This window comes from Anolis sagrei, chromosome 3 (genome assembly GCF_037176765.1).
Source record: "Anolis sagrei isolate rAnoSag1 chromosome 3, rAnoSag1.mat, whole genome shotgun sequence".
NCBI lineage: Eukaryota > Metazoa > Chordata > Lepidosauria > Squamata > Dactyloidae > Anolis > Anolis sagrei.
Genome location: NC_090023.1, coordinates 76,888,854 through 76,902,531, shown reverse-complemented (window position 1 = coordinate 76,902,531; position 13,678 = coordinate 76,888,854). Strand labels below are relative to the sequence as shown.

At 39.8% G+C, this 13,678-nt stretch overlaps 1 protein-coding gene across 7 annotated transcripts in view; it reads left to right on the top strand.

Moving 5' to 3' along the window:
• Positions 1-13,678, top strand: part of KDM6A (lysine demethylase 6A) — a 141,063-nt gene that overhangs the window by 54,330 nt on the left and 73,055 nt on the right. For all 7 annotated transcript variants that reach the window (XM_060770233.2, XM_060770236.2, XM_060770234.2 and 4 more), the window contains exons 5-6: positions 2,999-3,057; positions 8,240-8,360. In XM_060770233.2, coding sequence (XP_060626216.2) covers positions 2,999-3,057; positions 8,240-8,360 — 180 coding nt within the window. The remainder of the gene's footprint in view (positions 1-2,998; positions 3,058-8,239; positions 8,361-13,678) is intronic.

The window sequence follows — 13,678 nt, the reverse complement described above, 5'->3', positions numbered from 1 at the left end:
TTGATGAATGTATGATGCCTGTCGTTGGTGTCAGCATTCTGACTGATATAAAATATCTCATCAGGAGAATTTCTTCCTTTCATAAAGGCTTTGCATGGTGAATAGGCTATAACTCCTTTTTCTTTTGAACAGCTTCAAGAGCAAGAAGTAATATTCCTGGCTCAGTTGACTTCAGTTTCAGCTTGTCCAATTGTCTTCCAGCAGGCCCCACAAACTTAATAAATCATGGGTTTCTATCCCCACTCCATCCCATGGGAAGCATTCTTCTCCATCTCATGTTTACTGTCCAATTCTTCCTCCACTGAATTGAACTCTCGTTTGAATTAATCTGTCATACCTATTGGACAATCCCCACATACCTCACTGGGAGGTATGTGAGGGTTGTTTCCACATACCAATCTGGCTTCATTTACATATGACATGCAAATATTTATTGAGCAGATTGTGGGGATGGCCAAATCCTTGGATTTGGCTGTAAAACAGCCAGCCAGGTTGAAGATCCTGACCAACATTGAATCCAGACCGAAGCTCCTGTACCAGCTTCCTTAAGTTTGCTTCCATACTAACCTCATGTTGTCCTTGGTCTTGTATGAATCTGTTATCTGCTCCCTTTATCTTTAAAAAGATAAGACATCTGGTAAGAGATGGTGGATACTCAAACTGAGACATATGCCCTTGGGTTAAAAAGAGAGAGACTCACTACCCGTACTGAAGCAAATCTGTTAAATAAATCTGGATGCAGTGCTTCAAATAAAAACATTCTAGGTAATATGCCTAAGGAAATAATTAAGCATCTAATCCCTAGAGTTGGAATTTATTCACTATATTATCTAGTCACTAATTATGACCATCCATGAATACATAAAAGTGCCTATAGCAGCTAATCAAGTTGAGTTGGTTAAAAATACGAGAACAAAAATTTGCAGTAGTGAGTAGAGACTGAAGAACTTGAACCTTCTGCCTTCAAAATAATTACAATAATTTCTGATGTTGGATCTTTTTGGTAGTGCTTCTGGCAAATAAAAGAGTAGTATTTGATTGATATTACTGTTTTAAATGATTATGATTTTGTACTGCATTGCTGATACTGGTTGTTAACTGCTCTGAGTCGCCAAATGGCTGAGAAGAGCGGTATACAAGTAAAGTAAATAAATAAATAAATAATACATTTTTATTTGGGCAGAATTGTGGAATCATACTTCAGTGGTGGAGGGTACCCCAATGTTAGTCCTAGGTGTCCCAGATTATTAACATTAGCTGCGGATAAAAATTAGGTTGGTTTTTTTTTCTTTTTGTTTTTTGGGTTTTTCTTTCTTTCTTTTGCATTGGTGGCCTCATTTTCTATATACCATGCCTTGTTTGGCATTCCCTCAGTTTGTCTTACATTTTCTTATTGATCTCTCTTCCCTTCTTTTCTATAAGAGCATAGAGGATAGTTTATTAAATGAAAATTTAAGAGCATCTGCCAAATCAACTATGTTCCTATTGTCTTAAATAAGTTTCCTTTATAGAAGCAATGGCAATTCTTTTTAAGCATAGCTTGTTTTTTGTGTGTATTACATAATTTTTTTGTTACTGATTCTTTTCTGGATAAATCAGTGTAATGTAACTGAATTATGATTTTCAGAGATATTTCCTTTTTAAGGAATATCTCTGAGCACCATATTGGTTAATTTCTAGGCCTCCAGATTAGGTGTTGTTTATGTTTGGTTCTCTCTGATTTTCACTTTTATTTTTTTATATTGCTTCTTTGTTTCTTCCAGTCTCACATTTCCTTGCTTCTCTTGGGTCTTCCTACAGAGACAAAATGAATAAAAAATCATACACACACACACACACACTGTAGAAATATTGTTGTACAATCTTTTGATTTTAAGCACTTTTCGTAAGGGGAAAAATGTAGAGTTGAGTAGCCTCTTCAAGAAAACCCTGGAGTAAGCTATATAGTTCAATTTTGTTGACTTACATCAAATTTGCAGCTTATGATACAGGACTGTAGAAGGCTTGTGATCAAACCATTGTGCAGGCTATCCTGGATGAGGGAGGCACACGCTGCTAGTCAGGAGTGGAGGGCAGAAACTGTCACAGGGGAGTAGAGAATGCTGCAAGGGGATTTTGCGTTAGAGCACACATTTAAACATTTATTAAAATTACATTGATGACATGATGCTGATGTAGTGGATAATCACAAAGATGTGGTGAAATGTTCATTTGCCTAATACATTACTGCTGTTTCAAAATAATGCTTCTTAAATATGTTAGGTGCACAGTTCTAAAGCAATCTCTGTCTGTGAAGATTGTATGACCAATTAGGTTTTCCAACAAATTTTGTGTTCTGTGAAAAGGAATTATAACAGATAAAAATAGAACAAAAATGATGGTTGCTTCATATAAAATGTTCAACTTAAAAATGATTCTTAGAACATTTAAACCGTGTGGAAGTATCAAAGTAATACGCTTGTATGTGGATAAATTTCATCGGTTTGTTTGCTTGCAATGCTGTTTTATCTCTTGTTGCATGCTCTTCCAGTGATTTTTGATTTGTGTCAACTTTATGGAAGAGGAGTATCCTCTTTCACATGTTGCTAAAGCACGATTCATATTTTGCATACTCAGGACTGTGGCTTCTTGGTTGAACTAATCCTCTTGTTATTCAGAGGACAATTTCTTATTGTCATAGTTTTATCAGACATTATCTCTTAATGATGTATCTCACTAGTTTATTGTTTGAAAATATTATATTAACTATCCCATATTCTTTGTCCCTTTATTTTAATGGTATAAATGCAGTGAAATACTTTCTAGTATTTATGGTGATTTACTAGTGTTATATTCTAGAACTTTAAAAATTTATTCATTTTATAATTTTATTGTTTCTGCTGAATGGAGACTAACAGGCCTTATCAAAAATATTCTCTTAATATTCTTTCAGATGAGAAGAGGAAAAATATGCATTTAATGTATTGCTTTTAATAAAGTGCTTCTTTTCTTTTTACAGAATGCTGCCTTTTTGTATGGCCTTGGCTTGGTCTACTTCCATTATAATGCATTTCAGTGGTAAGTTGTTGTGTTGTTATATTGTTGCGAGCCACTCTGAGTTCCTGTGGGGAGAGGGAGCGGAATACAAATAAAGTTTAATAAGGAGTTCTGTTGAATGCTGTGGATTTTACATTTTAGTGAAATGCGTTCTGTTCAGTAATTTTAGTATTCTTTTTAAATTAACAAACTTGGTTAATATATTAATGTACTTTTTCTCTGCCATGTCTAATGAAAATGTAAATAAGAAAATAATTTTAAAATAATTTTAAGCTATCTGTAATGTAGAGTTGGATGATATCTAACAATACATGGAAGACTGCACATTCCCTCCCCTAGTCTAAACTACACCCTGTTGAAACAAGCCAGGATCATAAAAATATAGTTTAACCAAGAGGTAGGCAAAATACCATATTATGCCTGTGTTTCTGGGACCCACTGTGGATTGCACCATCCCTAAAAACGAAATTGCCCTTTTTTATGGTGTTCGTCAAAATAAAGAGTATGACACCAGGAATGGTTGGAGTTTGTATCTTCTTTCAAAATGGAATATAAACTCCAGACAATTCTCCGTTTTTGTGAACTTTGGAGAGTGGAGGATGAGAGGGGAATGGGTGTGCCCGATGGGTTGTAAGGTCTGCAAAAAATAGGTGTGGAAGAGGGACATGTTTTCTACTCTACTTTATACTCTCTGATAAAAGGCTACAAATTATGTTAAAGTAATAAATAAACATTCTTAACATGGGTGTTTTTATTTTGTTGAAAAGAATTTGACCAAACCTGGATGAGACCAAATATGCTTGACACACATGGATCCAAGCCTCATGCCTATTTTTTCTCAAAAATTAAAGCAGCCAAATTAAATTTACTTGCTTAAATATGTGACTAATAGCACATATTTTGTTCCTCTGTAAGTTGTCCAAGATATGATCATTTATGACTCTGGCTCAAATGCAAACTCAAAGCTTACATGATGTATTTTGTAAATTTTGGTTGGTTAAGGAAAGTATTGCCATTTTCTATATTTTGTATTTTGTTTTATTTTCCTGGATGAAAACATGTCTATTCAACACATGTTACCTTAGATTTTGACATTCTTTTGTAATCATAGCTTGTACAATAGCTGAGGTGCTTGTCTTCCATTTATCAGCGATCAGGAAGATGACATCCTTATAGTTTTTCATGGCATTGCTTTTGGTGCTGAGTATAGTGGCAGTTGGTGTCCACTAAATTCATTACGTTCCGGAACAAATCAAACACCGTGCTATCCACTGTCCCATATTCACAAAGCCTTTCCAGTCACGGATTAATACCAATGTACACACTTGTCTATTAAGTAGAGATAGCTAGCCCCAACTAGCCTAACAGTTGCCAAGCCAAGTCTCCAGACTAGCTTTTTGCACTAAGTGAGCCAGCCCACTTACAATTCGTAGTCCCTAATACAATTAATCAGAAATAAGTTACATTGTTTACAAAGAGCTTTGGTCCAAAATAAACACAAAAGGGATTGCAGTTTTAACCTGTTGCAACAAAAAATGGCTCTTCCAAAAGTTGGATAAAAATTTGCTGTGGCATGAACACTCCCTCAGCACTTCAGGCAAGAGCCCGCTCCTCCTTACCTAACCCTTTCTATCAAGTTTCTTGTTTATTGGAATGGCCTGTGAGTTGTCACACATGTAGCCTCAGGCACTCAGCACCATGCAGCACTTCAATCAGGTTCTCAAGACTCCAGCACTTAAGTACCATATGTAGCTAATGTGGAACACTGGGAGAAATGTAAAAACCCTCCTTTGTGGGGGTATAGTTTTAAAAGATAGAATACAATGGAACACTAGCTTTAAAAAAACAATTCTAAACGTTACTTGTTAGAACATGCAAAGCTGCAGCCCAGTCCTATATAGATTTACTCAGAAGTAAGATTGCCTGTCTTGCAGCCCAGTCTTTTTTGTTGTTGTTGAAAACCCCTGCATTGGGTATAGCACCAGCTCTCTTGTGGAGATTGTTGTTGTTCTTCTGCCATTGTTACTGTGTGCCTTCAGGTAATTTGTGACTTATGGCAACCGTTGTCATTTGCTTGTTTGCTTTACATGGGCTGTTGTAATCTAGTATGGTAGTGTGAACATTTACATTCTGTGCTTGTAATACTTTTTAAAACACTGAAGGAGGGGGGAACAAGCTTGTTTTCTGCTGCCCAGGAGACTAGGACTCTGAGCAATAGAGTAAAATGTGTTCAAATTACAATAAAGGAGATTCCACCTGAACATTAGGAAGAAGGTCCTGACTGTAAGAGCTGTTCAGCAGTGGAATTCCTTCCTAGGAGTGTAGTGGAGGCTCCTTCTTTGGGAGACTTTTAGAGGTTGGATGGCCACCTGTCTACCCCTGACAGTTTGAATGTGCTTTTCCTGCATGGCAGGGAGTTGGATAACATGTCCTATGCAGTCTCTTCCAACTCAGTGAACCATTTTGCAAAGGGCACTTAAAAATGATACAAAAATCTAAATTCTTTATCTTTGTTTTATCATAATGCTAATGTTGAAGAATTTTATTATTTATTGTTGTTATTGTTAAAGTTGTTTTCAACTTACAACAACTCTAGGACAACCCTGTCACAGGGTTTTCTTAGCAAGATTTTCTCTGAGGCTGAGAGTATGACTTGCAAGATCATCCGGTGTGAAACCCTAGTTTCAAGAGTCCTTGTCCTGCACTCAGGACACCATGCTGTGTGGTATGATTTACTTTCAGAGTAAATCATACCACATAGGAAATGATTGTATTGTATTCCTTTCCAGGGAAATTAAAATAAGTTCAGTTTCACTGAGCAAATGTTAGGTCTACAGCTTGGTAGATGTCTAACAAAACTATAACAATTACTACACATTGAACGTATCTTCCCTTTTCTGCTATTCCTAGAAACCCAACTTGTTTTAAATGAGTAATAACTTACTAACAGGTTTGATGTTGTATATGTCTTCAAGCCGTGGAACCTATCATGCGGTTTTTTGGGGTTGAGAGTATGTGACTACCCCCAAGGTCACTGAGCAGAGTTGGAGACAGTGTTCAAACCACTATACCAATCACCCTCAAACTGTGGTCCTGCAGTTGTTTGGGCCTCCAACTCCCAGAATTCCTGACCATTGAACAAGTTGACTGGGGCTTTTGGGAGTTGGAAGCCTAAACAGCTGGACGGCCACAATGTCATTCTAGCTCATACTAAGATCTAGAAACAAAACATTTCAATGGAAAAGTAAAGCAAACTTACTTTTTCACAGCTACATTGGCTTTTGGTTCTCTTAGTGTTAGAGCTCTTCAACACAGACCATATAATGTTGTTCGAAGCTGACTTGCGGCCACAGTGGTTACACAACGAAGACCACCAATGTGCATTGAGCATGATAGAGCCTTTAAAAACTCACCAGAAAACACTGCAGCTAATACCTTTGTATCCGGGTTGTGGCACAGCTGGTTGGGAATCAGCTGCATTAAAATCACCAATGATCAAAAGGTCATGAATTCAAAGCCAGTCTGGATCGGAGTAAGCTCCTGACTATTTGTCTAGTTTGCTGTCGACCTTTGCAGCCTGAAAGACAGTTGCATCTGTCAGGTAGGAAATTTAGGTACTGCTTATTCAGGGAGACTAATGTAACTCATTTATGATGCCATAAAACTTTCCAGCAGCATGCAAAAGAATGAGGAAGTACTCCATAGGTGTCACAAGTGGACGGTGAAGCGACAGCTCCCCCGGTGGCCAGACTTCAAAGCATAACCTCATGAAGCTGGAAAGTTAAATAGCCTCTCTGTGTCTGTCTATATATGTTGTGTGTCTATGGCATTGAATGTTTGCCATGTATATGTGCATTGTGATCCGCCCTGAGTCCCCTGCGGGGTGAGGAAGGTGGAATATAAATACTGTAAATAAATAAATAAAATAAGTATCCCAGATCCAGGGCGAAATTGGCTGTATGAAATGCAAAGTGCATTATAGACACCCTCCCCTTCTGAAACACAGTAAAGAATCTCCAATGGGGGCACTTCTGAAAAATACCTCAAGAGCATACCTGTATAGTAGGGGGAAAATTGACCCCCTAGGATGGGGTAATTGATTACTTCTGTTGCTGTCATTTCCCCTTTTTTGTGTTCACCCCTTATGCTTCTGGTGCATTGATGTGCATCTCTCCTGGAAATTGGGACAAAAAAACCCCCTGCAAAGTAGGTTCCATGTACAATGTCAACTTATGGTGACCCACACATTTCATAGGCACACATTTCATTTCTCTGTAGTATAGCTGACATCAGTTGTTTTTCACTGACAGTCTTCCTAAAAAGGTCTGACCCTCCATAGTTTTCAAGATCACTGGTTTAACTCAGATAGTATTCCAAACCAGGTTGATGCCATCCTTCTCAGTTTAGGGAATTTATCAACTTCCTTTATCAAGAAACAGCAAAGCCAGCGCATGGGATAATGGGAGTTATGATCCAACAATATCTGGGATCCAACTTTTGGGTGGACTTATTTAGAGGAGTGTGCGTGAGCCATTTCCACCCCTCACTCTCTCGAATTTTTTTTAAAAAGTTGTAGCCATAGTTTGTAGTAAAATCCAAATAAGCAAACTGTATAGTTTCTTGTAAACAAAACTATTATTAACTGCTCTGAGTCCTTATATTGAGGAAAGGATGGGATAAATAAATCAATAAATAAAATTACTTGCAGATTAATATGTTTTATTTACTTCCTGTACCATTTTTATGTTTTACTTCCTGTACTATTATGCACATTACATTTGTTCAGGAAATACTTGAATCATACAATTTAAAAAAGATTGAATTTTATTTCCGTTCCCTTGTAGATGCTTAAGCCTGTGTTAGTACTAATTTGCTGCTAGTATTTAATAATGTATTTAATAGATTATTATTTTCATCTCAGTTATGAATAATGCTGTCTGACAATCACTAAAATGTTGTCAGAACTCAGTGAACAAGTGTAAATATTCTGTTATTAAGTATATGGGTTACTTTCCTTAAAGCACCAACAAATAATTGAATTTTTTTCTTTGATAAGCATTACATTTTGAATTTCTCATTGTATTCATTTTGATAGTCCACTGAATTTTCTTCAAGATTTGTGTGCTGATCCTTATAGATGAAGCTTAAAACTAATGTAACTTGCATATTTTGGTTTACATGTGTATGTGTATTTTCTCCCCAGGGCAATTAAAGCATTTCGGGAGGTGCTTTATGTTGATCCCAGCTTTTGCCGCGCCAAGGAAATTCATTTACGACTTGGGCTTATGTTCAAAGTGAACACAGATTTTGAGTCCAGTTTTAAGGTAAGAGTTCTTTTTAAATGAACATTGGTGTTCGTGTTATATTGTACTTTTTACTCATGGCACCACAATGAAATGTATGTGCTTTGCTACATTTTTATTTTACTGTTCTATTACTGCTTCTCCTTTAGCACTGTATTTCAGAACGAATAAGAAACACTTTATGAGTTAGTGGGTTCTGTCTTGTAAATTTGCAGAGATTCTTTATTGAAATAAACGAGGGGTTCTTTAAAGCAGGCAATGGCAAACCGAGGCCCGGGGGCCGGATGCGGCCTCCTGGGGGTTTACCTCAGGCTCTCCTGATTTTCCCTATCCTCTTGGCACATGGTGCCTGCCTCATCCTCATGCAGAAAGAAAGGAAGGAAAGAAAGAAAGGAAGGCACGCTCTCTAGAATGCTCGCAGACACCCTGCTCCCGGCATAAGGACGGTGTGAGTGGCCCTATCCTTATGCCAAGAGGACAGCCTGAGAAAGGCATGCAGCAGCTGAAAGCCCTTTGGAACGCTCTCGGCCATTGCCTGTCCCGTCATAATGCAGAGAGGACAGCCCAAAGATTAGAGGAGGAGGATTTGGTTATATTCAGTTTGGCTTATACTCTAGTATGTACAGTACCTCTAATATTGTGTGTGATGTCATTAGGTCTTGTGATGACATTACCCGAGCAGATGTATAAGTAGAATTGTTATCTAGGTTTATGAAAAGGTCTTGTATCCTTCTTCCTATTTGTGTTTGTGTACGCTTGAAGATGTGTAACTGTTCGAGTTTGGGAAGTAGCATCTGTAGACTAGGTTGTACTTCATTGTTGATGCATCTAAATCAGGGGTCCCCAAACTAAGGCCCGGGGGCCGGATCCAGCCCCCCGAGGGCATTTATCCGGCCCGCGGGGTGTGGAGAAGGGGGGGGAGGCAGTGGGCGAAGCAACTTCGGGGCCGCTCCCTCCTCCTCCTCCCTGGGCCCAGCCGGCTCTTCTCCTGCCTTCAGGAAGGGGCCTGGCCTCATCCCGACGGCAGGAGAAGGGGGGGAGGCGGCGGGCGAAGCACCTTCGGGGCTGCTTCGTCCTCTGCCTCCCTAGGCCCAGCTGGCTCTTCTGCTGGGAAGGGGCCATGAGCTGCGTGCTTCCGCTGATCAGAGCCAGGCGGAGCAGCAGCCGCGTCCCGGGTGCCTCCCGAACCTCTGCCTGTCAGGGCGGGGACTCCATGGGCTTCCCTGCAAGGCAAGGAGCAGAGGGAGGGGGTCAGTGCAGAGGGAGCGAGGGAGGGGTCTCCTTCCACCAGGGAAGCACCCGCCTAGACCCTCCTCCTCTGCTGCTGGGCAAGAACCCCCTCCCTACACACACACACACACACACACAGACATTGGGCTGTATGGCTGTGTTCCAGAAGCATTCTCTCCTGATGTTCTCTCTTTGGTTCCATCCTTTCTTGTCTCTTTCCTTCCTTCCCTCCCTCTTTCTCTTTTTCGTTCCTTCTCTCTTTCTTTCCCTCTTTCACTTTTTTATTTCCTTCTCTCCCTTCCTTTCTTTCCTTTTCTCCTCCCCTCCTTCTCTCCTTCCTTCCGTCTCTACCCTTCTTTCTTTCTTTCCTTCTTTATCTCCTTCCTCCTTTTCCCCCTTCTTCTTTCCCTTTCTTTCTCTCTTTCTCTCCCTCCTTCTCTCCTTCCTTCCTTCCTTCCTTCCTTCCTTCTCTACCCTTCTTTCTTTCCTTCTTTATCTCCTTCCCTCCTTCTTTCCCTTCTTCTTTCCCTCTTTCTTTCTCTCTTTCTCTCCCTCCTTCTCTCTTTGCTTCCTTCTCTACCCTTCTTTCTTTCCTTCTTTCTCTCCTTCCCTCCTTCTTTCCCTTCTTCTTTCTCTCTTTCTCTCCCTCCTTCTCTCCTTCCTTCATTCTCTACCCTTCTTTTTTCCTTCCCTCCTTCCCTTCTTCTTTCCCTCTTTATTTCTCTCCTTCTCTACCCTTCTTTCTCTCCTTCTTTCTCTCCTTCCCTCTTCTTTCCCTCTTTCTTTCTTTTTCTCTCCCTCCTTCTCTCCTTCCTTCTCTACCCTTCTTTCTTTCCTTCTTTCCTTCTTTCTCTCCTTCTCTCCTTCTTTGCCTCCTTCTCTCCCTCCTTCTCTCTTTTCTTCCTTCTTTCCCCCTTTCTGTGTATGTGTTTTGTGTGTGTATATACATAGATGTGTGTGTTTGTGTGTGTGTATATATGTGTGTGTGTGTGTGTGTGGTTTTGCGCATGCATTGTAATGTATTTTGGGGGGGGGGGGGAGTTGCTTTTTAAGTCTCTTCCACTGTGTTTTTCAGTGTTTTTATGAGTGATAGTCACTCGTTGGCCTGATAGATGTCTTGTGTCCAAATTTGGTGTCAATTCGTCCAGTGGTTTTTGACTTCTGTTAATCCCACAAACGAACATTACATTTTTATTTATATAGATTTTTCAAATTATAATCCGGCCCTCCAACAGTTTGAGGGACTGTGACCCGGCCCTCTGTTTAAAAAGTTTGAGGACCCCTGATCTAAATGGTCTCTGATTGGAGCCCCTGGTGGCACAATGGATTAAACCCTTGTGCCAGAAGGACTGCTGACCAAAATGTTGGTGGTTCGAATCCAGGGAGAAGGGTGAGCTCCAACCTGTCAGCTCAAGTTTCTCATGCGGATTGTAAAACATTTGAAGGGACAGATCCAGGAGCACTCCCAAGCTGTGAACATAGTCTTTTCGGAGGGGGTTGTAACCCCATCCAGAATGGGCTTACATATCTCTACCGCCAGATTAAGACCCTTGACGGCAAGCAGCTTGGGAGAGCTGTGAGAGGAACAGCAGAGATGGCAGCAGGAAGCCATATTACAATGAACTTTGAGAAACTTTCAGACTCGGACTATCAGATTTGGCCAATAATGATGGAAAGTTACCTTACCAAGGAAGGACTAGAGCACGCCATTACAGGCACAGATCAAGACCAGGACCGTGATAAAAAGGCTAAGGCATCTATACTGTTGTATCTTCAGCTGAACCAGCTGGTGCATGTGAGGAATAAGACCACCGCGAAAGACATCTGGGATGCTTTAAAATGGTTCATCAAAGAGAGTCCTGTGTCTCACAACTGATTTGGACTAAAAGACTGTATAATACAAAACTGAGAAGGGGCCAGAATGTCAGAAAGCATCTAGATTTGATGAAAGAGTTCTTCATTGAGACAGATGTTTGTGGTGTAGAGCTTTCTGAGGCCCAGAAATGTTTTGTGCTGGTTTCAAGTTTGTCTTCGGACTGGGATTATTTAATCCAGAGTTTCCAGAGCCTGAGAGTCCAAGATTTGAGTCTGGACCTAATTTGCGGCAGAGTTCTGGAAGAGTAGGACAGAAGAACGTTCAAGCAATCCCAAAGGCAAGAATGAGATGGCATGGTTGACCAAGAGGGGACCCCACTTGAGGATCTACAAGAATATGAAGACTGCCAGGAAACATCTGCTTTCGAGTCTTGCTATTCCTATCAGAGACGAGAACATCTTGCAAGGAATTGTCCCCAAGCCAAGAAGAGGCCTTCCAGAGGAATATTTTACTATGGAAGTTTCTCATCAGTTGAGACCTGTTACTTCATGACTGCCAACAATCCAGACCTGAGGGAAAAGAAATGGATCCTGGATTCTGGAGCAACTCACCATAGAGTAACAGATCCCAAGATGCTGAAGGATATGAAGGATACGAGAGCTATAACACTGACTTTAGCGGATGGGACTGTTAGAACAGTAAAGAAATGTGGAACTGCCTTTATTTCCTGTTTAGGTGTTGATTGGGATGAAGTCATTTGCATTCCGGAGTTAAAAACAAACCTGAGTGTAACCACACTCATGGAGTTTGGCTATCAGGTTCTGTTTAAAGATATTTACTGTTTTGTTACCCTGAATGGGAAGGTTTGTGCAAAAGAAGTAAAGAGAAATAAGTTGTACCAAATGTTTGACAAAAATAATTGCACAGAATCTAATGATGTGAAGGTGTGTGTTGTGAAAAAGCAAATAGTTCATGTCAGGTGCATAAACTTTTTACACAGTGATGGGGCGAACTGATTTCAAAGTGTTGAATCAACTGCTAAATGTTTGTCCCAATTCTGAATGTGAACAGTGTGAAAAATTGGTTGTGCAATATGAAAAGATGTCAATCTCAAACATTCGAGTACCAAAGAAGTCCAAAATCAAAGCAAATGAATTGTTTGAGATAGTATATACACAGTTATCTATCCCATTTCAAAAGAGTGAAGGGGGCAGGGGTCAAGATTTGCTTTGGTCCTGGTGGAATGTTTCAACATATTTTTGTACATTTATTTCTTAAAGGAAAAATGCAAAGTTCTACCACAGATCAAGAGATGGCTTAGCATGCTAGAACGGGTATACAACAAACATGTGGGAACATCGTTTTTTGACAAAGAGGAAGATATGTGTGACAGTAATAGACAGGAGTTTTTAAGTGAAGATGAGTTTGATTACAAACACATAGAATCTTTTGAACCTTCTGAGAAAGGACTTAGCAGAAAGAACAGAGTTACTCCAAAAATGAAAATGTGCATGGAGAAAGATTCTTAATAGGTTGTGGCCTGAAGCTTTGCATACATCCAGTTTCATAGTGAATCATCTATGGCATGGTTCCATAAAAGAATCCCCATTCAAAATGATGTACAATAAACCTTCAAATTGGAAACACGTATTTTTTTTGTCAGCATTCAAATGTATTTATACCAGCTAACCAAAGAGCGAAAGGTGAACCCAAGTGGCGCAGGATGTGTTTCCTAGGGTACTGCTGTGACGAAATGAAATTCCATAGTTAGTTTGGAAGCATGAGGTTTTCAAAGGTTGTGTATTTTGATAAAGATGCAAGTTGGGATAGACTGCACTTGAATAAAGAGGTTCTTAAGAATGTCAAAGAAAGGACAGAAACAGTTCATTAAAGAGGCGAAACCTTTAACTCCTGAGAAAGGAAAGACACAAAAACACACAAAACATGTGACACCACAAAAGAAAGCCTCACACAGCAAGCTGCAGCACCCAAGTCTTGAATTAAGAAAGAGACAGAAATGGAGAGTGCGAGCTGGAGTGTCCACAATGGTGAACGAGCAGATTTGCCACTACTTAAAATCCCAAGACAGTCTAAGGCTAAGAAAGGGGAGCCTGAATATCATTTGGCAATGCAAGCAAATTGTATTGTAGTGTAAAATGGAGGGGGACAAATGCTCAGAGAGAAATTGCCTGAGTGTCGCAGTGTGAAACAAAGTGTAAAAGATAGTTTCAACAAGAAAAACAAGAGTGGAGGTGACGAGAAACAATATGGGAAAAATGTACATATGGATCAA